This window comes from Perognathus longimembris, chromosome 1, assembly GCF_023159225.1.
Source record: "Perognathus longimembris pacificus isolate PPM17 chromosome 1, ASM2315922v1, whole genome shotgun sequence".
In the NCBI taxonomy this organism is placed as follows: Eukaryota; Metazoa; Chordata; class Mammalia; order Rodentia; family Heteromyidae; genus Perognathus; species Perognathus longimembris.
In genome coordinates, this window is record NC_063161.1 from 36,764,029 (window position 1) to 36,788,076 (window position 24,048).

General features: G+C 42.2%; 1 protein-coding gene across 2 annotated transcripts in view; it reads left to right on the forward strand.

Annotated features, from left to right (window-relative positions):
- Positions 1 to 24,048, forward strand: part of Cpm (carboxypeptidase M) — a 56,931-nt gene that overhangs the window by 14,421 nt on the left and 18,462 nt on the right. Inside the window, exon 3 of one of the 2 annotated variants that reach the window (XM_048359899.1) lies at positions 19,576 to 19,673. In XM_048359899.1, coding sequence (XP_048215856.1) covers positions 19,576 to 19,673 — 98 coding nt within the window. The remainder of the gene's footprint in view (positions 1 to 19,575; positions 19,674 to 24,048) is intronic. The other variant, XM_048359908.1, reaches the window with a different exon arrangement.

Sequence of the window (24,048 nt, forward strand, 5' to 3'; positions counted from 1 at the left end):
TGAAGTTTTAGAACAGTTTTGTCATGGGGTTTGTTTTTTAAAACAAGTTGTTCAAAGAACAGTGATAAATAAGGAAAGTACTTCAACTCACGGAACATCTCACTAAAATTGGCAATATTTGTAGCCTCAGGGGAACTTTGTTTCCATAGGACATCCTACTGTCTTCAAAAATAAGAAGGATTAAAATGGTATTTGAAGATGAATAATACAAGTTGCATAGTGTGTGTGTGTGTGTGTGCGCGTGTGTGTGTGTATGTGTGTGTGCCATTCCTAAGGCTTAAACTCAGGGCCTGGGCATTGCCCTTGAACTTTTGCTCAAGGTTAGTGCTTAACCACTTGAGCTACAGCTCTGCTTCTGGCTTTTTTTTTTTTTTTTTTTTTTTGGTAGTTAATTGGAGATAAGAATCTGACAGATGTTCCTGCCTGAGCTGGCTTTGAACTGCAGTCCTTGGAACTCGGCCTCCTGAGTAGCTAAGATTACAGGTGTGAGTCACTAGCACCCAGCACAGATTCGCTTGAGATAACTGGGTTAGTAAAGAACAAAGATGGGAATTCAAACCCAGGCCTTTGAGGATTCCGAGCCCCAGTTGCCACTTGCAGTAGGCATGTAGGACCAAGCCGACTTCTGTGAAGGTGATGTGGCCACCTTCCTTAAACCAGAGCAACTCAGCTTTAACTTTTTGCATCGGGTTTCCATCTAAGACCTTACTGGAATGAAGGCTCCATGGCCAGTGATGAGCAGCATAATACATATTGCCTTGCCCTAGTACCTATCCAAGAGGAAACTGCGGCTGAATCACAAGTCAACGAGGCCGAGTCTGGAGGATGCCAAGAAGTAAGTCTTAGTCTTAGTCTTAGTCCCTGTGTCTAGTTGAGACATGTACATATGATGCTTTACAAAGAGGCTCACAGCCCTCTGAAACCAATCGAAACACAAGATGGTCGGAAAATACTGTATATATTCTCTGTATCAAGCCAAGTGCCTGGAGGTTATATAAATAAAAAGGTGTCTCAGTTGATTATGCTTACTCATGCTTACTCTTCCCTGGGCTGTATGTATGTTTGACTATCACAATGCTCAGGAGCATGTACTTGCCTCTCTAGATTTTCCTGAGCTCAGGAGCCTCCCTACTCACAACTGAGATTCAGACTAGGCTCCCTAGAGAGACAAGGTGGCGTGAGAAAGTAGGAGAGGAGAGGCAGAATGTGGCCATTAGGAACTTTGGGTTTTCCAGGAAGAATGGCGACTTTAGATGGAAAAAGTGCAGGCCCCCTAGTAGGATGCTGCTTGGTAGGATGGAACCCTTTCAACATCCTTCCGGTGGAAAGAGAAGAGGCAGGTGCAGTACCAGGGCACATAGGTGAGCACAGAATAGCCTTGCCTTCCATGCGGCCCTCACAGGGGGTGGTCAGGTGACACAAGTAAATGTCACTCACCATTTGGTAGAGTGAGGGGAAAAGCAGAGCCTTACCTTGTGTGCTATAAATGGAGAGAGGGGAAAATTAGGGAAGAAAATAAAATCACTCCTTGTCCTGGGTCGATTCAAAGAACTCAAAGCTGCCAGAACACTGGAATTTGCTCAGCTGGTTATCCAAATTCTAGTTCCTGGAAGGAACATACATGCTAGGGACTGATGTAAAGGTCAGTTCAATACAGGGAGAAGTCACTACTGGAGTGGAGTACAGCCTGCACAAGAAGTCATCCACCAAATACATGATTTCTAGAACTACAGTAGCCTCACAAGTCCATGTGGGCTAGAGAACAGAAGTGACCAGTAAGGAGTTTAATAATGCCTTTTCTTCTTTTCCTTGTTTTGATATAGACTTCATAACAAGTTATCTATTGGCAATCATTTAAAAAATAATATTCTAGAAACTGGGCATGGTGATACATGCCTATATTTCTAGCTACTTGAGAGGCTGAGGCTGGGGGATCCATGAGTTTCTACAGCCTGGGCAGCATATTGAGTCTCTAGAATGGGGGTGAGGAGTGAAAAAAAAAGTTTCTAAATTAGGTGGTAGGAGGACAAGTGTTTGGCAAAGAACTATCTTGATTTTCAAAAAATATGGACATTAGTACCAGACATTAAACTTAGAGAACTCTCAGGATAGGGGAAAATACCCAATTTATGCCTTTATAAAACACAGATAGTTGTAAACAATAAGGCAGTGTAATAGTGGTTATGAATATATAGACCTTGACTAGGTACAGTGGCATATCTCTGGAGACAGAGATCATGAAGACATTAATTCAAAGCCAAACCAGGCCAAAAACAAACAAATAAAGTGAGACGATATCTAGACATAAAGATGGGCTTGGTGGTCATTCCTGTAATCCCAGATGTGTGGGAGGCATAGGCAGAAGGATCAAGGTCTAAACCTGGTCCTGGGCAAAAAGGAAGACCATATATAAAAAATAAAACTAAAGACAAAAAGGGCTAGGTTATGGCTTACTAAGCACAAGACTCTGAGTTCCAATTTCAATATAAAAAAAATAAACACATTGAAGGGCACAAATTGTTTAAGTCCGAATCCTGGCTCTGCTGTTGAACAGCTGCCATCTTGAACCAGTGTCTTACCCTCTCAGTGTATGTTGCCTCTTATAACGTGGAAATAACATCTGCTGCTTCATAGACTACTAGGAACCTAAGGTAGTTAATAAATGGCAAGTGTTCAGAATGTGGTTGGCATGCAAATGCTGTAGAAGTATAGGGGACTTAATTGCTGTTACGTAAGTTGTGCTGGCTGGCAGCTGTGGAACGTGGAACTGACAAGCTTTGTTGTTTGAAACCTTCATCATTGCTAGGCACTGGTGGCTCATGCTTGTAATCCTAGCTACTCAGGAGGCTGGGATCTGAGGATGGTGGTTCAAAGCCAGCCCAGGCAGGAAAGTCCATGAGACTCTATCTCCACCAAATTACTCAGGAAAAAAGCTGGAAGTGACGCTATGGCTTAAGTGGTAGAAGAGTACTGGCCTCAAGCAAAAGAAGCACCTAAGTTCAAACTTCAACACTGGCACCAAAATAAGAGTTTACCAAGTATATCTTGTGTACCAAAAGTATTTTTGTCTTTATATACACAGCCAGGCAGTAATTCTGCCTTACTTTATGGAACCTTCCTATCAGCATGTAGTGGCAAAGGTTGCCTCTCCAAGGCTTAAGTAACCTGCCCTGTGCCACAAGACAAGCACCTGGTCAGAGTTGCAGGATGAGACTGATCTTGTGCCTGCCCTTCCTGTGCCAGCACCCCTGGGATCTGGGCCATATGGGTTATAGCACTCTGGCCAGCCCCTCTGTTGTATAACAAGGGACTTGAGGCCATGAAGTTAAGTAAATATTTAGAGGTCACTTTTGTCTGGCTAAGACAAGAAACCAGATCTAATGCCCATACTATGGGGCCCTCTATGGAGGGTCCAACTCCAGCAAGGTTGTCAGATACCAGATGATGTAGGCCGTTGGCATCTAACCATTTGTGCCCCGAGGTAGTGGGTAATAATCGCCCTTTGCTTTGATGGGTTTATGGCTATATACTTCACAATGGGAATGAACGTATAGAAACACGAGGCTGTGTTTAGGGATTTGCTTTTTCCACTTTTGAAAAAAATCTCTCTTAAAGGTTTAAAATTATGTTGAACAGCAATGTAGTCATCTTAGGAAAAGCCCAACCTGTTTTTCCACTGTTACCCTTTATATTGATGACTGTCGATGGCATTGAACTTTCTGTCCCATGGAAGCATTCATGTGAAGTATGATGAGGATGTAGATTTGCACTGCATATGTAAATATTTACACAATAGTAAAAACTAGAGCCAGGCACTGGTGGAATGCCTGTAATCCTAGCTATTCTGGAGGCTAAGGTTTGGAAGCTTGTGGCTCAAAACTAGCCAGGGGAGAAAAGTCTACAAGGTTCCATCTCTAACCAGCTAACTGCTACTGGGCTGGAAGCATGACTCAAGTAGAAGAGCAAGCATCTTGTCTAAGTATGAGGCCCTGAGTTCCAACCCTTGTACCCACACACAAAAAGAAAGAAAAAAACCTAGAAACATGGCCATCTAGTTAATGCTTCTGAGTTGTACACTTAAATAATTAAAAACGATAAATTTTGTTAGTTTGGCATAATTTTTAAAATAATGATGAAATACACCAAAATCCATTGAATCATATACTCATCACAAACAGGTGAATGGTATGCTCTGTGAATTTGATCTCAATAAATTTTTATGTTTGTTTGCCAGGCCTGGGGCTTGATTTCAGGTCCTGGGCACTGTCCCTGAACTTCTTTTGTTCAAGGCTAGAACTCTATCACTTGAGCCACAGTGCCACTTCTGTTTTTTTCTGTTTATGTGGTACTGAGGAATCAAACCCAGGGTTTCATACATGCTAGGTAAGCATTCTACCACTAAGCCACTTTCCCAGCCCAAATTTTTCCTTATTTTTTTTAAACATCAGTAGAAATTGAGATCTAAAGTTCTAGGTTTGAAGCCAGGTCAGGCAGGAATGTCTCTAAGATTTTTTTTTTTTTAATCTCCACTTAGCCACCTGAAAGCTAGAAGTAGAGCTGTGACTCAAGTGGTAGAGCATTAGCAATGAGAAAAAAAAACTCAGGGACAGTACCCAGGCCCTGAGTTCAAACCTCAGGACCAGCACAAAAACCTCTTGGCACCTGGCTGGAAGCTCAGTCCCCCACATTCTAACCAACACTTTGTTTTTCCTGTCCAGGTGGCAAAATACCAGCTCCACTTTAAATTCCTTGTTCATGACTGAAACTGAGAATGAGCATTCTTTCCTATTATTCAACATTAAATAAACATTGAGGTGCTGCTCTGGTGGCTCAGGGTGCTGGAGACAGCAACCAAACACAACCCCTGCCTCCAGGACCCTACAGTCAAAGCTTATTAGCCATTTGTAGTTCTTCCTGCCTTTTGTCCATATGTATCTAAGACTTTCACCAACCCCCTGACTTATCTACCAACCTTTGTTTTTAATGTCTTTGCCTTACAGCTGTTTTTTATTTGCACAAGGACATAGTCATCCTTCTTTTTCTCCAACTTGTGCATGTTATGTCTCATGTTAAGAGGACAACCTTTACCCCAAGCTCATAAATACATGCTGTACTTTTCCAATACTTCTTACAGTTACAGTTGTTAGAAACTAAATTCATCTGGGATCCATTTTGAGGAATGGAGCAGTATGTGGATAGATTTCCCTTCCTTTGTATATATTTCTGGAATGTTCAAGCTTTTAAAAATGTATAACTTTTGCCAGAAGCCAGTAACTTCTGCCTGTATGTAATTCTAGGTATTCAAGAGGCTGAGATCTTGGGATCGTGGTTCAAAGCCAATCTGAGCAGAAAAATCCAATTCATGAAACTCTTACCTCCAATTAATCACCTTAAAAAAACTAGAACTGGAAGTGTGGCTCAAGTGGTAGAGTGCGAGCCTTGAATGTAAAAGCTAGAAAACAGTGCCCAGCCCTAAGTTCAAGCCCCAGTACCACCACACACACACACACACACACACACACACACACACACACACACACACACACACACTAAATAGATGATAGATGGTAGATGGATACGTAGGTAGAGAGAGAGATCTGTCTCATCTTTTTAGCCCATCCATTGATGAAGTGTGGCAAAGTAGATGCAGGCAGCTTGGATAGGATTCCTGTCTCTGAATGCCTCAACTAAGGCACTGGGTCAGAGAGAAGATAAGACTGGCTACCAAGTACAGCAGATAACAGGTCCTAAGTTGTGATTTTTGCAGTGAGATAAATTAAGACTCCCTCTGCATACTGTGAGAAGTATCTAAAATCTGGGATGATTACATATCTAAAGGTCTAAGTCCCTGGAGTGGTTCTTATAATCCTTTGGGCTTCCTGCTATGGTTTCTTTGTCTTACCCTGGACAAACATAGGTCCCTCTCCAGAAGCTTGTCTTGAACTGTATGCACATGTGTGTGCATGAAATCAGCTCTAGGCCACTCTGGGAAATAGTCTGCCAGTGTGTAACGTGTGGTGTGACCAAGCTGCTTCCTCTCCTTGGAGAAATTGGCATGAATTGTTAATTAAATGAATGCAAACTAAGATGAAGATAAGATAGGATGTAATGGGCAGGTAACTCTGATGGCTCATTAACAGCTGCTTTTCAAACCCACATTTGAAGATAGAATATGGCCTAGATTTATCTGACCTTCAAACATGCAGTCCAGGCAAGGCAGTCCTATAATCTGGCAGATCGTTCAGAATCTTAGCACTCAGGGTTGTTCCTTTAGAGAAAAAGCTACACTCACTTTAAATGTCATTGTTAAAGCTATAGTCTTCTGGATACTAGCAGCTCACTCCTGTAATCCTGGCTACTCAAGAGACTGAGATCTGAGGATCATGGTCTGAAGCCAGTGCCAGAAAGGAAATCTATCAGATTCTCATGTCCAAATAGCCAGCAAAAAGCCAGAAAGTGGAGGTATGGCCCAAGTAGTAGAGTGCCAGCCTTGAGCTAAGGGATAGTACCCAGGCCCTAAAGTTCAAGCCTCAGTATTGGTCTACAGACACCCACACACACATACACACACACACACACACACACACACACACACACACACACACCTACAATCCTCAGCACGAGGAAAACTTAGGGTCAAGTAACTGTAAATGAACAGTCTAAGAAACAGTTGGGAAATTTCTGAGTTTCTAAAATAGAATGAGCCTTCTTTGTCTAGTGTGCCCAGACATACTTTAGAAATAACATTGACTTTCAGTTGGAGGCAGTTAGTATGTAGAAGCCCTTACAGACATGGAAGGAAATAAACTTATGACATTCCAGAGAACATCTTTTCAGTGATGATTCCAGTGCCACTACTGGTAGCATAACCTGTCAGTCATTGCTTCTTTAGGGTTGGAGGAGAGGTATAAGAGGTGAAGCTCTTGCTTTGTTTTGGGCATTTAAATACTTCAAGTTCTTTCTCCCAGGGAAGGTAAAGATCAGTTACATCTAAGGTGGTAGCAGAGGAAGCTATGTTGTACATGGGAAGAAAATATTAACTTTTTGATAAACAAAGACCAAGCCAAAGAAAGCCATGGCTACCCACATCTATCTTTTCATCTGGGAAATGAGGGCGATGCTTACTGCCTGCTTTCGAAATTATGTAAAATAGCAGGTTTTAAAGCAGGTATGATTGCCTGAAATCCTTTTCTATAACTACTACATCATTTAAATATGTTATGCTTTGTCATCCTAATCATCAAAACCTCAGTGATGCATTGCATAAAACCCCAAAGCACTAGGCATTCCTACTATAGCTGCTCAGCCTATAACCCCTGGATGAGTGGTAATTTTAATGGTCTGCAGAGGGCAAGTTTCCATTGCTCTGATAAGCTTGAGTCATTTGTTGGTAATTTTCTGAAGGCAGGGCATTAAAATGGTGGAATGACTGCTTGAAGGACTGGGATGTTTTACTCTTGTTTGTGCTGTATTGGGGTTTGAACTCATGGCCTGGGCTATCCCTTAGCATTTCACTCAGATTGACACTCTACCACTTGAGCCACAGCTCCACTTCTGTCGTGTGTGTGTGTGTGTGTGTGTGTGTGTGTGTGTGTGTGTAATTGGGGAGTCTCTCAGATATAAACTGTCGTGTGTGTGTGTGTGTGTGTGTATGTATATATATATTTGGAGAGTCTCTGACACTTGGAACTCTGATTCTCAGATCTCATCTTCTGGAGTAGCTAGGATTTGAGGTGTGAGTCATCCACTGGTGGCTGTTTGATTTTCTTTTTGTTTGTTTGTTTTGCTTTGAGTTTTAGGTAAATATATTTGTACTGACTTTTTAAACAATAGGCATGGAAAATTTAACATGCTGCTTTTGTATTGAAACTACTTAGCATCAACTCATGATTTAAACTCTCTAAAAATATAGTATAGAGTCAAAGTGGGCTCCTTTTCTTCTTGGCTATCATAAAAATACAAATAGTAAAAAATTCAAGGGGCTGGGGAGATAGCCTAGTGGCAAGAGTGCCTGCCTCGGATACACGAGGCCCTAGGTTCGATTCCCCAGCACCACATATACAGAAAAACGGCCAGAAGCGGCGCTGTGGCTCAAGTGGCAGAGTGCTAGCCTTGAGCGGGAAGAAGCCAGGCACAGTGCTCAGGCCCTGAGTCCAAGGCCCAGGACTGGCAAAAAAAAAAAAAAAAAAAAATTCAAATCAGTCTCATATATGTGAACTTCTTGGAAAGAAGTTTGAGTGATTCTTAAATTTGATGAAAATGTGCTAGGATTTTGTTAGAGGATAAATGGACAGGATCCTTGAAAGTAACAAATACATAGTTTTGCATTAACTCCCTTGAAGCAGAGCTCCTCAGTCTGAGTTCACAGGCTGGGTGACCTTGAGGCTATTTTTTTCTTGTACTTTCCTTCCCAGAGGGCCCCTACGTTCTCCTGAAGATCACCTCCTTCCCTTTCTTTCCTGCTATTCTTATTCCTGCTCTATTCCAGCCTTCAGATCCATTACTGTGTCATATAGAGTTAGTTCCACTGCCGTAAAGATCCTCTGTGTACCACTTTTTCATCCCTTTGTCCTTACTAACCTATTGCAGCCTCTGATATTTTTACTATTTCTTTAGTTTTGCCTTTGCCAGGACATCATATGCTTGGGATCATACAAGATGTACTCTTTTCTGTTTGACCTCTTTCCCTTAGTAATGTGTGCTGTTTCCCCCTGCATTTCATGACTCGATAGCGCATTCCTTTATAACACTAATATTCCATTGTCCAATGTACCACAGTTTATTTACCCACTCATTTACTACAGGAAATCTTGGTTGGTATAACAAGGAGTGATTGCTGAATCCTATAGTAAAAACAAATAAGTTTTGTTTTGTAAGAAACTTCCAGTTGTCTTTTAAAGTGATGCATTGTTTTGCATTCTTACCAGAAATGATGGTAAGAACATCAGAAGACCAATGATATAATGACCACCAACATTCAGTGGCATTGGAGTCACAGATTTTGGCTATTCCAATAGATGTGTGGTTTTACTAGTCATTTTCCTGTTTCTCTCCTTCACTGAGAGAAACAACATACGAGGTTTGTTTTAGACCATGGTCCTCTTGCTCCATTGCCGTTGGCCTGTGGTCAGGCAGAACATTTTGGCAGCTAGATCATGTGACAGAGCAAAGATGCTCATATCATGATGGCTAGGAAGCAGAGAGGGGAAAACAGAAGAGGCCACGGCAAGATACGCTCCCCTAGGACATGCCTCCACTGACCAACTTCCTCCAGCAAGGCCTTACCTCCAAAATAGTGCTACCCATGGGGACCAAGTCTCCAACATGGGAGCTTGTGGGGGAGACTTTTCATATTCAAATCCTAAAAGGGGCATCTCATTTTAATGTACATTTTCCTGCTAACATCAAATATGAAGCATCTTTCCATATGCTTACTTGTCATGTGTGTCTTCTTTGATGAAGTGTCTGTTCAATTCTTTGACCTACTGTTTAATTGGCCAAGTTTTTAATTGAATGGATTATTTTCTTATTGTCAAATTTTAGAAGTGCATTCTGTATTTTGGATACTAGTTCTTTATCCGATATGCTTTGGATACATATTTTCTCCTAGTCTGTGGCTTGTCTTTTATCCTCTTGACCCTTTCAGCTTATTTTGAAAATTTTCAATCCTACTGAAGAAAAAGAAAAAAAACAGTAAAATAAATGCCTCTATGCTCTTCATGTAGATACACCAGCTGTCAATATTTTGCCACATTTGTTTTCTCTCTCATGAGTGCTACCTGTTGCATTTACTGAATCATTAGAAGTGGTAAATAACATGCTACATATCCCTGAAGACTTCAGCATAAATCTCCTACATATAACTTCATGTGACCTCATCACAATAAACCGGAAAAATAATTTGATAATATCTAAAAGCATGCTGTGTTTCTAAGGTTTTTCAATAGTTTCAAGAATGCCTTCTATAGCCTTTTTTTTTTTTTTGCCAGTCCTGGGACTTGGACTCAGGGCCTGAGCACTGTCCCTGGCTTCTTTTTGCTCAAGGCTAGCACTCTGCCACTTGAGCCACAGCACCACTTCTGGCCTTTTTGTATATATGTGGTGCTGAGGAATGGAACCCAGAGCTTCATGTATATGAAGCAAGCACTCTTGCCACTAGACCATATTCCCAGCCCCACTTCTATAACTTTTTCCAGGTGGAGGTGTAGCTCAGGGGTAGAGTGCTTGTCTAGCACATACAAGGCTCTGTGCCATCCTAAGCACTGCAAAAAAACACAACTTCTCTCACACACAACATTTTTCTCCCAGAATCAAATTAAGGCTCATCCATTTGTTTGCTATGTATGTCTCTTTAGTCTCAAAATTTGGGACAGTGTTTGTGCTTTTGTTGATACTAACCAAGTCATATCGAATCAATTCTATGCCCTTGATTCGAGTTCTAACAAGTTCCTTGCTTACAAGCTCTAACCTTGCCTTCGTAAAATAGTGAGTTGGATTTTTCTCCACAGCAGCCAAACTGGAAATCCTCTACATGGTTTCCAACTTCATTTACTTTGAAAGAGTTAAAATCTCTATGATGGCCTCAGTCACTCTGGAGACAGGCCATGTGAGAAAATGTTGTGAAAAAATGTGTGTGTTGTTAATGATCCAGCACAGCAGAAGTGACCTGGCTTCTTGCCCCACCCTCAGAGCGATGTGAGAATGCTGCTTCCAGCTCGGGCACTCACTCTCCCCTGGAATTGTGCCCCAGAGAATTGTGAATGAGATTCAGTCAGTCTTTGGCTCTGAAGTTATCATTCACCTGTTGCCTGGTGGTGGTCATTTCTGTGATGGTTTTTGTACTATGACATTTTGAAGGACATGTTCTGTCAGAAGAAGTCTTCCACATTCTGAATTCACAGTCCAGTGTCTTTTCTCTTTTAACACTTAAGTGAGTGTTGGTGTATCCAAACTGAGATGAAGATCTAGAACATACATTTCTGCCAACTCTTGGTATAAGGCTTCCATCCATATATCATGTACACCATTTACATTTGACAACTTCCTTTGATTACTGCGATGCTACAGCTTCTGCCGTGACGTATAGCTTGTTATCAGCATCCCAGGAGTGCATTTTAGGCCCCCAGCAAACATGTGCTCACTGTTTCTGATGGCTTTGTTTGTTGGTTTTTTTTTTTTTATTCATAGCACTAAGGATAGAGCCCAGGGCCTGGAGCATACTAGGCAAGCCCTCTGTCACTGAGCTACACCTCCACCTCCCTGACACTATCTTGAAAGACTGAGATCTAAATGAGATAGCATCCCCCCACCCCCCAATAAAGTATATGTACTCAATCTCTTTGCATAGATGAGAAAAATGATTCACTCAGATTAAGCAACCTGCCAATACTACGGGGGTTTGGAAGTGCCAGAGCTGGTTGTAAACCCTGGCAATCTGATTCTAGGATCTGGGTACCACGTTGTTCTGTAAGGCGCCACTACAGAGTCTGCATAGCATTTAAGCAATCTCAAACTTTGTTCAGAGTGGCAGGTGCTATGCCACTGAGAAACTAGTTCGTTCACTGTTGTTTTTCCATGCTGGGGCCAGGATTCACTCTGCATCCCCAACCCTGAAATTCTGGTTTTGATGTCCTGACTAAACTGTGGATCCATTTGTACAGTTTAAACATCAAGATGGTGATCGTGGTGAGAAATCCATCTTTGTTAAGTCACCAGAGAGACAAGATTTAGGTCAAACCAGTCATGAGGTCCTAGAAGGAGCTTCATTTTGGCAGCTTCACACTTTTTCCTCTTGGGAACTCATTCATTCTAGACTCTGGCCTGCTTCACTTTAGGGCACAAACTTGGGGAGTAGGATGAGCTTCTGGGGAAATTAGCAAACTAATTGCCTGTGTTTCTTGCCACAATAAGACGAGTTCTTGGATAACAATAAATAGCAATAAGAATGAGCAGTCGAAGGAGGATTCATTGCCTTACTTATATAACAGTAAACCCCCTGTTTATCACCTTTACAATAAAATTTTTTTTTAACGGGAAAAAATAAATGGACCACCAACAAGCTGTCTTTTTCTGAAGTGGTTCAAAACGAACCTCATTATCAATTAAAGCTAGATGACTTTTGTAGCTGTAGACACACAGGTAGGAAATGAGACCACAAATGGGACAGGAAGAACCATAACCTCACCACTGAACCAGAAGGCCCCTGACCACCCAAGAGGAACCCCAAGTGGACAGTAAATGTATTATAGTGCAAGCTGGAAGTTCTCAGCTTTTTATAGTGTGGGGCCTCTAGTGGTTTTTAACTCTGGGGATTTAAAACCAAGTTTTCGGGCTGGGGATATGGCCTAGTGGCGAAAGAGCTTGCCTCGTATACATGAGGCCCTGGGTTCGATTCCCCAGCACCACATATACAGAAAATGGCCAGAAGTGGCACTGTGGCTCAAGTGGCAGAGTGCTAGCCTTGAGCAAAAAGGAAGCCAGGGACAGCGCTCAGGCCCCGAGTCCAAGGCTCAGGACTGGCAAAAAAAAAAAACAAGTTTTCTATCTTTATATGAAAAAAAAAGGACTGGAAAGGAACATAGAACAAAAAGTATAGTCAACACATGAGAACTATGTCTAATTTTTAAAACTCTGTGATAGAAAATTTCTTACACGTTTATAGTTTCTAGTTTTGGATGCTAAAAGGGAGGAAACGGATGCATTCATCAATCTCTGACTGGAACAGATTGAGCAGCAGAGAAGAGAGGGAAGGTGGAGGATTTGCCTGCCATCTTCTTGTTTTGGTTAGATAACTGCTTATAACAAGACTAGGTGCTCTGCTTCTCTGGGAGTCTTGACTATCTTGAAAACCAAAACAGAAAAAGAAAATTTATTCCAACCTGATGTGTCTTCAGATACTTCTTCTCCATTTTTTTTCAATAAAACAAGTGGGAATGTCAGGCTGGGGTTGTACTTTGATGGTAGAATGCTTACCTAACATGCACAAGCCCTGGCTTGGATCTCTGTAACACATACACACACACACACACACACACACACACACACACACAGGCATGCACAGAGGCATGCACAAAGGACAGCAATAGGACCTACATTCCATGTGCTAGTCAAGTAAATGGGGCCAATCTTAAGCAAGGCAGTCAGAGGAGGCCACATAAGCATGCGCTGAAATCACAGCCAGAGACAAAATAGTAATAGCTAACCTGCTGGAACCCAGCCCACCTGACTGGAATCAGAAACTGTCAGCAAAGACTCTGGTCCGACCACAGGTATGAGACCCAGCTGAGAGCAGCGGTCAGCACTGTGGCCTGCACCTGCGGCCTTGGTAGGGCAAATGCAGCTGCCTGGGGTGACCAAACCTGTTTGTAAATTCTGGCATGAACTTAAAAACAAAAAAATCAGTAGCCGGGTGCTGGTGGCTTACATCTATAATCCTAGCTACTCAGAAGGCTGAGCTCTAAGGATCACACTTTAAAATCAGTCTGGACAGGAAAGTCCATGAGATTCTTATCTCCAATAAACTACAAAAAAAAGTGCCAAGTAGAGCTCTGGTTCAAGTGTTAGAGAACTATCCTTGAGCAAAAAAGAAGCTCAGGGATAGCACCTAAGCCCTGAGTTCAAGCCCTGGGACTGGCACACACACAAAAAAAGTACATGTTCATTGTGTTAAAAAAAAAACACACACACTGTTTGATTAGTTAATTTAAAAATCAAATGAGAATGTCCCAGATTTGGACATTCCCAGATTTGAAAACCCTAAAGCGCCCCCCACCACCTGCTCAGCACAAAATTCTCAGGCATGAACTTGAAACATTAGTGCCATGGTGACGATACGTCAGCAAATGAAATTCTACCTTCCTATAATGATGGAAGAGTCTAACTTGAAGCCAGATGTTTAGCTGAGATCTCAGCACTTTCTTCTATGAAATATTCCAATTGAGTCCTTTCCAGAGCCCACTCATGAAGGCGTCTTGTAGACTCGTCACAGACATTTCCATCAATAGTGGAAACCAGCTAATGTCCATCTAATGTCTGAACCAGACATGTCAGCTCCTCTTGCTTATTAATTTAGCCACTCATCCATTTATTCAGGAAACATACATTGATCATCTACTGTGTGTGCTCCAGGACAACGCTTAAATTCTGCAAGCCCAGAAATCCACAGTCCCCTGTCTACAGGGGCCCTGTGGTTCCTCCCAGTTAAGTGTTAGACAATGGGTGACAGAGGAACTAGGAGCGCTCAAGGGAAGCATCTAAGCTGAGGCCAGCAATGGAGTGAGAGAGGTGTTGGGCAGGAAGGCAATTTTACATGAGCCTTGAAAAGACAGGTGGAAGGAAGTTGGCCACTTTGATCTGCCAGGCTAGGGATTTAGCATGCAGAAGGGAAAGCATATGTTACAGGTGTCACCTGGTGGGTGGCTCCTGTGGGGATTATACAGAATGAAAAGAGCTAACAAGGGCTGGGAATGTGGCTTTGGTGGTAGAGTGCTTGCCTAGCATGCATGAAGCCCTGAATTTGATTCCTCAGCACCACATAAACAGAAAAAGCCAGAAGTGGCGCTGTGGCTCAAGTGGTAGAGTGCTAGCCTTGAGCAAAAAGAAACCAAGGACAGTGCTCAGGTCCTGAGTTCAAGCCCCAGGACTGGCCAAAAAAAAAAGAGCTAAAGCTTGTTCTGTGGGACTATCATGGGAGACCCAAGGCGGAAAGATCGTGAGAGGCCTGTTCCCAGATGGGTGATCCCCCAACAGATGCTAGGTTTAGGTTTAGTTTACCAAGCATTATGCTTAAGTTGGTCTTCATTATGAAAGTTATATCAAAAACAGAAAATTAGTTGGGGGGGGTCCCTTTCGAGCAATGCAATCAGTTAGTGACTTGCATTTGTTTTATCTGGCCAAGTGCCAGGTTCAAGATAGACATCTATGAATATTTTTAAGTGGCTAAATGATTAAAGATAATTTTGTACCTGGTTACTGTTTACACAATGAACATATATCTGACTTTTGGTATTTTTTTTTTAAGTTCATGCCAGAATTTACCAACAGGTTTGGTTACCCCAGGCAGCTGCATTTACCCCACCAAGGCTGCACGCTGCTAAGGCCACCCTGCTCACCGCTGCTTTCAGCCAGTTTCATATCTGTGGTCAGGCCAGAGTTGCTAACAGGTCCTGATTCCTCCAGTCAGGCGGCCTGGGTTCCAGCAGGCTAGTGACTACCATTTTGATATGCTGTGTTTCAGTACTGGTACTTTTAATGAGATTGAGGCAGGCTGGTACCATCAAAAATGCCCAGGTTAAAACACATCTCTGGCCTGCATTTCTCTAGACCTCACTCTCAAGGGAGGAATTTCTTTTCTTACTTTTTTTGACTCTTGCACACCATATGCACTAGGGCTTCTAGAAACTTCTAGCATGACTGCAAAGTGGCCAAGAGAATAAAAGTCCTTGATGGTAAATTTTAAAAAGCCCAGGTTATAGGAGCTGACAGGTCTGGGTTTGAATTCTGCTTCTGCACTTACCTCATCTTCCTTGGTGACAATTGTGGATATTAACCACACAGCTCTCAAATAGCATGGAGTGCTTACTTAACATATAGTATCTAGACTTAGGAAGTGGTAGCAATTGGTATTCTAGTTTTTCTTGTGTGTGTATGTGTATATGTGCATACGTGTGTACGTGTGTGTATGTGTGTTTGCTATGACTGGGGCTGGAATTCAGGGCCTCACATTGTTGGTTAGTTTTTTTTCACACGAGCCTGGCATTATACCACTTGAACCACACCTCTCCCTCTAACTGGAGACAAGTCTCTTTTCTACCTGTGCTGGCTTCAAACCATGATCCTCAGATCTCAGCCTGCTAAGGAGCTACAGTTACAGGCACTGGTGAGTGCCCAGCTCTTCTTCTTTTATTAAAAAAAGATGGAAAAATGCTTTCAGACTGTTCAAGTAAATTATCTTATATGAGGTACACTAGAAAAATAAAGTTTACTAAATTTAAAAAAAAAAGATGGAAAAATGAAAAAAAAACTTTATATTTCTCACTCAATCCTTTGCTGTTTTCAACTCTTCTAAGGACTCTTCTATTTAAGTCTTTATGTGCTGTGGTATTATAGGTTTTTAATGAGTAATCTGTTTTTCATGGTTGGATATTACACAATTTTGCTTTCTGATTTTTTTTCACATTATAAACTATTTCAATTTTATAATTTCTGTATCTAATTGCCAGAGTTTGCATACACACCTGGAAATACTACTTGACTAAGTGGTAATGCACTCATATAATAAAACATTCAGTAGCTACACTAAAGATGTAGGAGAAGGGCTAGGAATATGGCCTAGTGGTAGAGTGCTTGCCTTGTATACATAAAGCCTTGGGCACCACATATATAGAAAAAGCCACATATATAGAAAGTGGCACTATGGCTCAAGTGATAGAGTGCTAGCCTTGAGCAAAAAGAAGTCAGGGACAGTGCTCAGGCCCGAGTTTAAGCCCCAGGACTGGCAAAACAAAACAAACGATGTAGGAGAAGTGAATTTCTTCACATAGAAGAAACATGCTCATGATTGCATGTGAATTAGTGGCTTTGTCTAAAGATCCACTTTCTGGACATCCACCAACTTGGCCTTGGTAGTTTCAAACTTTAATGGACCTCAAAGTTACCCAGCACTTGCTCAGTGTCTACCTGTGGTGTTTGGTCCAGTTTCTAGAGGCTGGGGCTCAGGAACCAGCATTTTTCACAAGGATCCCAGAAGAGTCTGCTGTGGGAATGGCACCCCTCCTATTTCTACCTGTGGAATCTTTGCTTACTTCTCCAAGCCTCTACTCCTTTTTTTCCCCCTAACTCCTAGAAGTTAGGGAAAAGTACATGGTTAGCACTTATTTGCTCTCTCATCTGGTAAATGTTAGTGAATCCTTCTAAACCACAAACCTTCTGATCTGCCATGTCACAGCCCAGGATTTGTGTGAAACCCTGAGTTAATACAGAATAATATTAAAGGATCTAGAAGCCACAGAACAGACAAGAGGCAGCAAGAGCACTTCAGAACTCTTGAGCACACCTATTAGCTGAAACTTTGAGGAATAAAGGGAGTCCTTTCAAACTTGTTATAAAAAGAAAACTCTAGCTAGGCATGCCTATAATCCTAGCTGAGATCTGAGGATCGTGGTTCAAAGCCAGCCCTGACAGGAAAAGTCTGTGAGACTCATATCTCCAATTAACCACCAGAAATCCGGAAGTGATGCTGTGGCTCAAGTGGTAGAGTGCTAGCCTTGAGCTGAATTGGTCAGGGACAGTGCCCAGGCCAAGAGTTCAAGCCCCACAGAAGGGAGGGAGGGAGGGAGGACTAATTACTCCTACCTTGGCAATCAGGCTGTTAAAAGTAAGAGGATGGCCTTTTGTATACTTCCTCTAGTTGACAGTTAAGGTGAGCTGGTCATTCCAAAAGAATTCTATGTGTTCCCAGGCTATTGGTTGGTTTTCAATTTTCAGACTTGGTCCCACTGAAATCATTCAGGCAAATTCCTCATCTTACAGTCCCTTGGAGGTCATTTGTGCTAAAATTGGGATTGATGTACCCACTCTAGTACTTCTTCACTTAGGTTTGATTTCCATCCTCATTTGAACTAAATATTATTAGATAACCATATTGTTGTTGTCTGTCCTGCCGTAATAGCTGAATATGAAGTAGAGATAATATTGAAATTTCCCCTTGCCTGTGAGGTGCCAAAACTATATTCTGTATAAATCTTGATTATTGTAGCTTTAAACGCATTAATCATTGCAGAAGAGGATTCTCCAAAAGTCCTTTTTGGCCTCACACAAAAATGCTAACTTTGTAGGACTAAAGTTCCAGATGACCAGAGAGAATTGATACCATTAGGGAATAGAGTGGTCTGGTTAATGAGCAGATGGAGTTGGACATCTCTACATGGGCAATGCATAGTCACTTTTCAGACCCTGTTCAGAAAGGTCACCTGTGAATCCATACATTGATGAAGTGTTTCAGCATCTCCTCCTTGGAAAAAGTTAACCATTTCTTTTATTCTACTCCATAACAGTACCCTGAGTAAAACCCACTAAGTATATGTATGAATGAATGACAATTCTGAACAGAAGGTACCAATCAGATGAACTATATTTTGTGGGTATTTCTGGAGAATTCCTGTAGTAGCTGAATTAAAACACCATCCTAGGGGGAGGGGGGTATGAGGGACAAGGTAACAAACAGTACAAGAAATGTATCCAATGCCTAACGTGTGAAACTGTAACCTCTCTGTACATCAGTTTTATAATAAAAACTTAAAAAAAACCCACCATCCTATTGTGGCAGATTTTCCTAAAATGTTATTCTAATTAATTACAAATAATTGTTGGAAAAAGACAAGTCCAATATTTGTTTCTTCCTCAGCCTCTCATGGTAACTAAATGTAGGGTCCCAGATTTAAAGAATGATATCTGAAATTCTATGGACACACCTTTTCAGTATTAACCCCTTACTTGCTGTTACTTTCCTGGGCTCCTACATTCCACATGAAGCTTAGTTATCACAGATATTTGGTTTCATGTATACATGCTGCATAGATGTCAACATACCCCAGTCACTGATTTTAGACTCTTATTTAAAGTGCCAGGCAATTTTAGAATTGAAAAGGACTACTTCATTTTTACTTCTTGGAAACAAAATCCCTTGAAAGATAGGTAGCTTTAGAGGTAGAGGAGCACTAGAATTGGAGTCCTGTTGACCAGGGTTCAGCTTTTGGCTTTAGGGTTCAAGTTATAACTTATTAGTGGCATTGTGAAGATTCGTTTTCTCACTTGTTGTTTGCTTAATAAGCCATCTCAATGGCTCATGACAAGGAATCGCCATTAATTATATGGAGCAGAGTGTCGACTGTAAAGTCTGCCTGCAGCAAATCCTCAGTGGTTTTCTTTTTGCCCTTCACTGGCCATATTGACAATGTCTGCCATGTCTGGGACTGAGTTTTCCTTGGCATTGTTAGCATGGGTTGTGGTTTCTAATCTACTTGGCAAAACCCATGCCCTTTAAAGATACAGCCAAGGAGCCCTGTCACATTAGCACTTGAATACAAGATTCAGAACTTCTTACTTTAAAAAAGCTCTCCTCCTGAATTAGTTTTATTGCTGTCATTTTTGTCACTTTTTTTGCACTTCAAATTATGACACCATACCAGTCAACCATCAACTGTAATTTAGATTGGTGTAATTGTGTACCTAAGCAAGATGGTTTCTATGAGAGTCTAAGATATCAGAGAAGGTATATAAACATTCTGGAAAATAAGAGCAATGTAACCTAATAAGTGGTCACATTTTAGAAGTCACATTGGAGAATAATAAATATTTGTATTACATTGAAAGGTTTCCTTAACTTCTGGCAGTCAGTGAAAATAATTTTAAACTGGAAATGTTAGCCAAATGAAGGAACTTAAGTCACCATGCTATGTGAAAGTAATCAGAAGGGAGACACAGCCTCGCTGGTCTCCTACTCTCATTCTCCCAATGTTCATTTGTCATTTTAAGAGACAACTTAATTTTCTCTTCTTTCCCCCCACCCCTGTAAAGGTAGAAACCTGTGGGTTCTCGTTGTGGGGCGGTATCCAAAGGAACACAGAGTTGGGATTCCAGAATTCAAGTACGTGGCGAATATGCATGGAGATGAGGTATGTACGTGCTGTGCATTTATGAAATGTCACCAGAAAAACTTCCCCTCGAGTGGCTGAGCTCTGGGTAATTGCTATGGAGGAAGCAAGGCAAAGTGTCATATTTCATAATAAAATAGCAAGGCCTGGAAGGTTCTTCCTGTGGGACCCCTGAGGGAACCTAAGAGGCCAGGTCCAACACATCCCAGCCACTTGCTTATGTGTTCGGTGCCCTCAGAGAGCAGCCAGGGCTGCTTTTATAGAAGGTGATGGACGAGCCACAGCGCTCAGCTCTGAACTCCTCAGCTGGGTCCCTTGACTCACTTCCTGGTTGGCATTAGGAACATACAGCATAGATTGGACACCAGTGGCTCACGCCTGTTACCCTGGCTACTCAGAAGGCTGAGATCTGTGAGCAGTGAAGTCTGTGAGCCTTGGGTCTACTTTCAACAAAAAGCTAGAAGTGTGGGGGTGGCTCAAGTGGTATCATACTAGGCCTTAAGTACTAAGTTACAGCACACAGGCCCTGAGTTCAAGCCCCAGCACTGGCATACTTACACACACATACACACAAAAGAAACAGTCACTGCACATTCCAATCTGCTCACACTGCCAACCTGGCACAACACTGGGGATTTTTTGATAGTATGAGCGGCATGCTCTAGTCTGTGCTGAGCTTCCTGACCTGGCTTAACCCCGACTTCATAGGGAATGGCTCCACCTTCATGACATACCTCTTGCCCCCGCCAGGCATGCTGACCAACATGCCCACCAAAGGGGAGACTTCTTGCAGCCAAAGCTTAGATGCACATACCTGTCTTCAAGGAGTAGGCCTCTGAACCAAATTCGGGGGTGGGTGAAACTCAATCCATCTGAGCATAATAGACTCGTTTTTCTAAGAATTTATGTTGCTGGAAGTTAAACCAAAGTTGCTTTTAATAAAACAACTGTTACACACAGCAGTGCAGACTTCCTGTTCCTTTTGCTATCTAGTCTATTGATCAAGGTCCCATGAAATCCATTTTTAATAAGAGACAGATGGCACTTATTGTCTCCTGTAGCTTGTTTATTGAATTCCTGGCATTTCAGAGCTTGCAGTCTGCTGCTCAGAAATTAATCCTCAGAAACTTCTAGAGATAAGCTCTTACTGAATTTGTTTGTTCTTTCCGTGCATTTCCCCAAATTTCTGGCATCTTTCTCTCTGGCTAGTTAGTGTTCCCCATCAAATCAAGACCTGCTAGTTCACCCTGATTCTTTGAGAAATGCCAAGCTCTGAGATTAGGCAGGAGAGGGAAAAAACAGTTTTCAGTGTGCTTTGGGGTGGAGACTTGATATACTATTGACTTCTTTTATGTCCCTGGTGGCAGGGTCTAGATTCTTTAGGGCTATTAAGAAATTTCTTATTCTGAATGTGAGGCTTTTGCATACTCTGCCCTCCTGGTGTCATTGGAGCTGGAAGACAGGAAAACCTGACTGAGGAACAGAGGAGCCACTGAGAAGTCTAGCCACCCCTTGTTTACTCTTGGAATTTAAAGAATTTTCAGTACCTTTCAAAGCCTTTCAAGGCTCTTAGTAGTACTGAAGAATGTAAGAAAGAAAATTATGGGTAGCAAAACCAGCTGAAAATGGCCATTTACAGACAAGTACTGGTGGAAGCGATAATATCAGTTGTAAGCCCACTCCTTAATTTTGTACATTTCTTAATGTATTTTCTTAGTCTTACAAGGATAAGATTGTTGTACTAGGGGCAAGGTCCATGGTGTAGGTAATTCTGATCGTGTGCAAAAGTCACAAGCTCTCAGGAAAGGCAACACTGAAGATCTGTCAGCTCTCTCTGTTCCACAAGTCTGCCTGTGCCCAGCGCCCTCTGCTGGACTACGGTGGAATCACCTTGAGGAGCTCACAGACACTAGCCAGGTGAACCTTTGTCTTGAGGACAGTATAGGAAGAACATTTTTGAGGTTCTGCCTTACTCATGTTAATGAGCCTACCTGGTGTGCTTCTGGTTCTTCCAGACCCTGGTTTGCACACACATCAGAATGTTCAAGTGTAGAAGCCCCAGTTCTAGGTTTAATTTATGTAGGCTGCTATTGACACACCTGAAGTTTAATCATTTTAATTGGAAGGGTAGAGCCAGCTCACACTGAATGGGGCTCTTCCTCTCCCTTACGTCAAATACTCAGATCATTTAGGGATCTTTTTATTTTTGAACAAATACTGGAGCTTGAACTCGGGGGCCTAGGTGCTGTCTTGTAGCTTTTTAACTCAAGGCTGGTGCTCCATTGGAGCTACAGCTCTGCTTTGGGCTTTAGGGTGGTTAACTGGAGATAAGGGTCTCATGAACTTTCCTTCCCAGGCTGGCTTCAAGCCTTGATCCTCAGATCTCCACCTCCTGAATAGTTAGGATTATATGTGTGAGCCACCACTGCCCAGTTAGGTGCACATTCTTCCATTGCTACTGATTTACTATCTAAAATCAGGCTTGTCTGAAAACTGTGTCCATACCCTCACACAAGAACAACTGACATCCTGATTGTTTCACAGGGAAGGAGCCCAGGAAGGTCTACGCCCCTCATCTCTTCCTCAAGCTCCCCTCAGTCTGTTTTGTGCCTGTCTTGGAGCCTGTGTTCTTCAGAATTTAGGAAAACATTTTTTCACCTGAGCAATTTTTTTGGCCAGTCCTGGGTCTTGAACTCAGGGCCGGAGCACTGTTCCTGGTTTCTGTTAGGTTTTTAAAGTAGGTAGCCGGTAAAGGAGAACGCCACGCAGTATTCAGGCAGGAGAGAACGTTTATTACCGAACTGCTGGCCTGTGGCCAAGATGATCCATGGCAGGAGAGAAGGGAGAGAGAGAGAGCGACCCCCACCCAGCCCTGCCTTTTATCTAGGGCAGGGGCAAGGGGTGTGGCCAGGTGGATTAGGAGGTGACCTCAGGGAAAGGGGAGGTAACTGCCTCCAGGCCTGCAGGTTACCCAGGTAACTGGGTAGAGACTTAATGAGGTAGGGGCATCTACATGGAGCCCTCAGGGAGAGGACCTAACAGTTTCTTTTTGCTCAAGGCTAGCACTCTACCACTTGAGCCACAGCACCACTTCTGGCTTTTTCTGTTTATGTGGTACTGAGGAATTGAACCCAGGGCTTCATGTATATGAGGCAAACACTATACCACTAGGCCATATTCCCAGCCCTAGCAAGTTCTGTTTTAATAAGATATTTCTAATTCCTCTCTAGTAGAAATATTCAAATGAGACTAAGTGTTTAAAGTTGTAAGTACCTGGGCCTGATCAGCAACTGCAGAGTCCTAAATTCAAACCCCAGTTCCAAAAGGAAAAAAAAAAAGTACCTAGAATTTGCAGCTAACATAGCAATGACAAAATGCAAGTCAGAGCCTAGGTCAGCTCAGCTCAGATTTCCTTGACCACAGTGTCCAATTCCTGATTACTAAAGTTGTAGAATGGATAGCTTCCTGGGTTTGTTTATTAAGCCTAACTGAATTATGATAGTAACTGGAGGGGGAAGAGGAGAGGAATTTTTTAAGCTTCTGAATTAGTTTTACTCTGACTGTATATAGTTTTAGGTATACAGACTCTTGAAAAGTGTACATCACATTAGAATTTCACATTTGGTGGCACTTACTTATATTCTAGGTACAAAAGTTGAAAAGAAAAAGATTCCCTGGATTGTTAGTGATTTATCACTCAACCTAAAAATTAAGGACTGATGATTCTTTACATATCTCCTAAATATAATAGTTCAAGATGCAATTTGTAGGCTTAAATGCTTGTGTTTGCAGTATATTTTAATTACTACATAGACATAATATTTGAAATTGCTCTTATCCTGGGAAAGTCTAGGATGTGTAGTCAACATGTAATAGGGGTTCCAGATTTATGAAAACAAACCCCCAAAGTAGCCACATGCCAGTGGCTCATGCCTATAAACTTAACTACTCGGGAAGATAAAATCTGAGGATCACAATTCAAAGCCAACACAGGCAGAAAAGACCATGAGACTGTTAAGAACTAGCAAACAGCTAGCACTGGAGGTATGGATCAAGTGGAAGAGAGCTAACCTTGAATGAAAAAGTCTAGCAAGAATTTAAGGGGGGCTGGGGATATAGCCTAGTGGCAAGAGTGCCTGCCTCGGATACACGAGGCCCTAGGTTCGATTCCCCAGCACCACATATACAGAAAACGGCCAGAAGCGGCGCTGTGGCTCAAGTGGCAGAGTGCTAGCCTTGAGCGGGAAGAAGCCAGGGACAGTGCTCAGGCCCTGAGTCCAAGGCCCAGGACTGGCCAAAAAAAAAAAAAAAGAATTTAAGGCTTGAATTCAAGCCCCAGTACCAGAGAAGCAAAGCTTGTTCTTCCCAATGTTGCTTACCAGTTTTTTTCTACCAC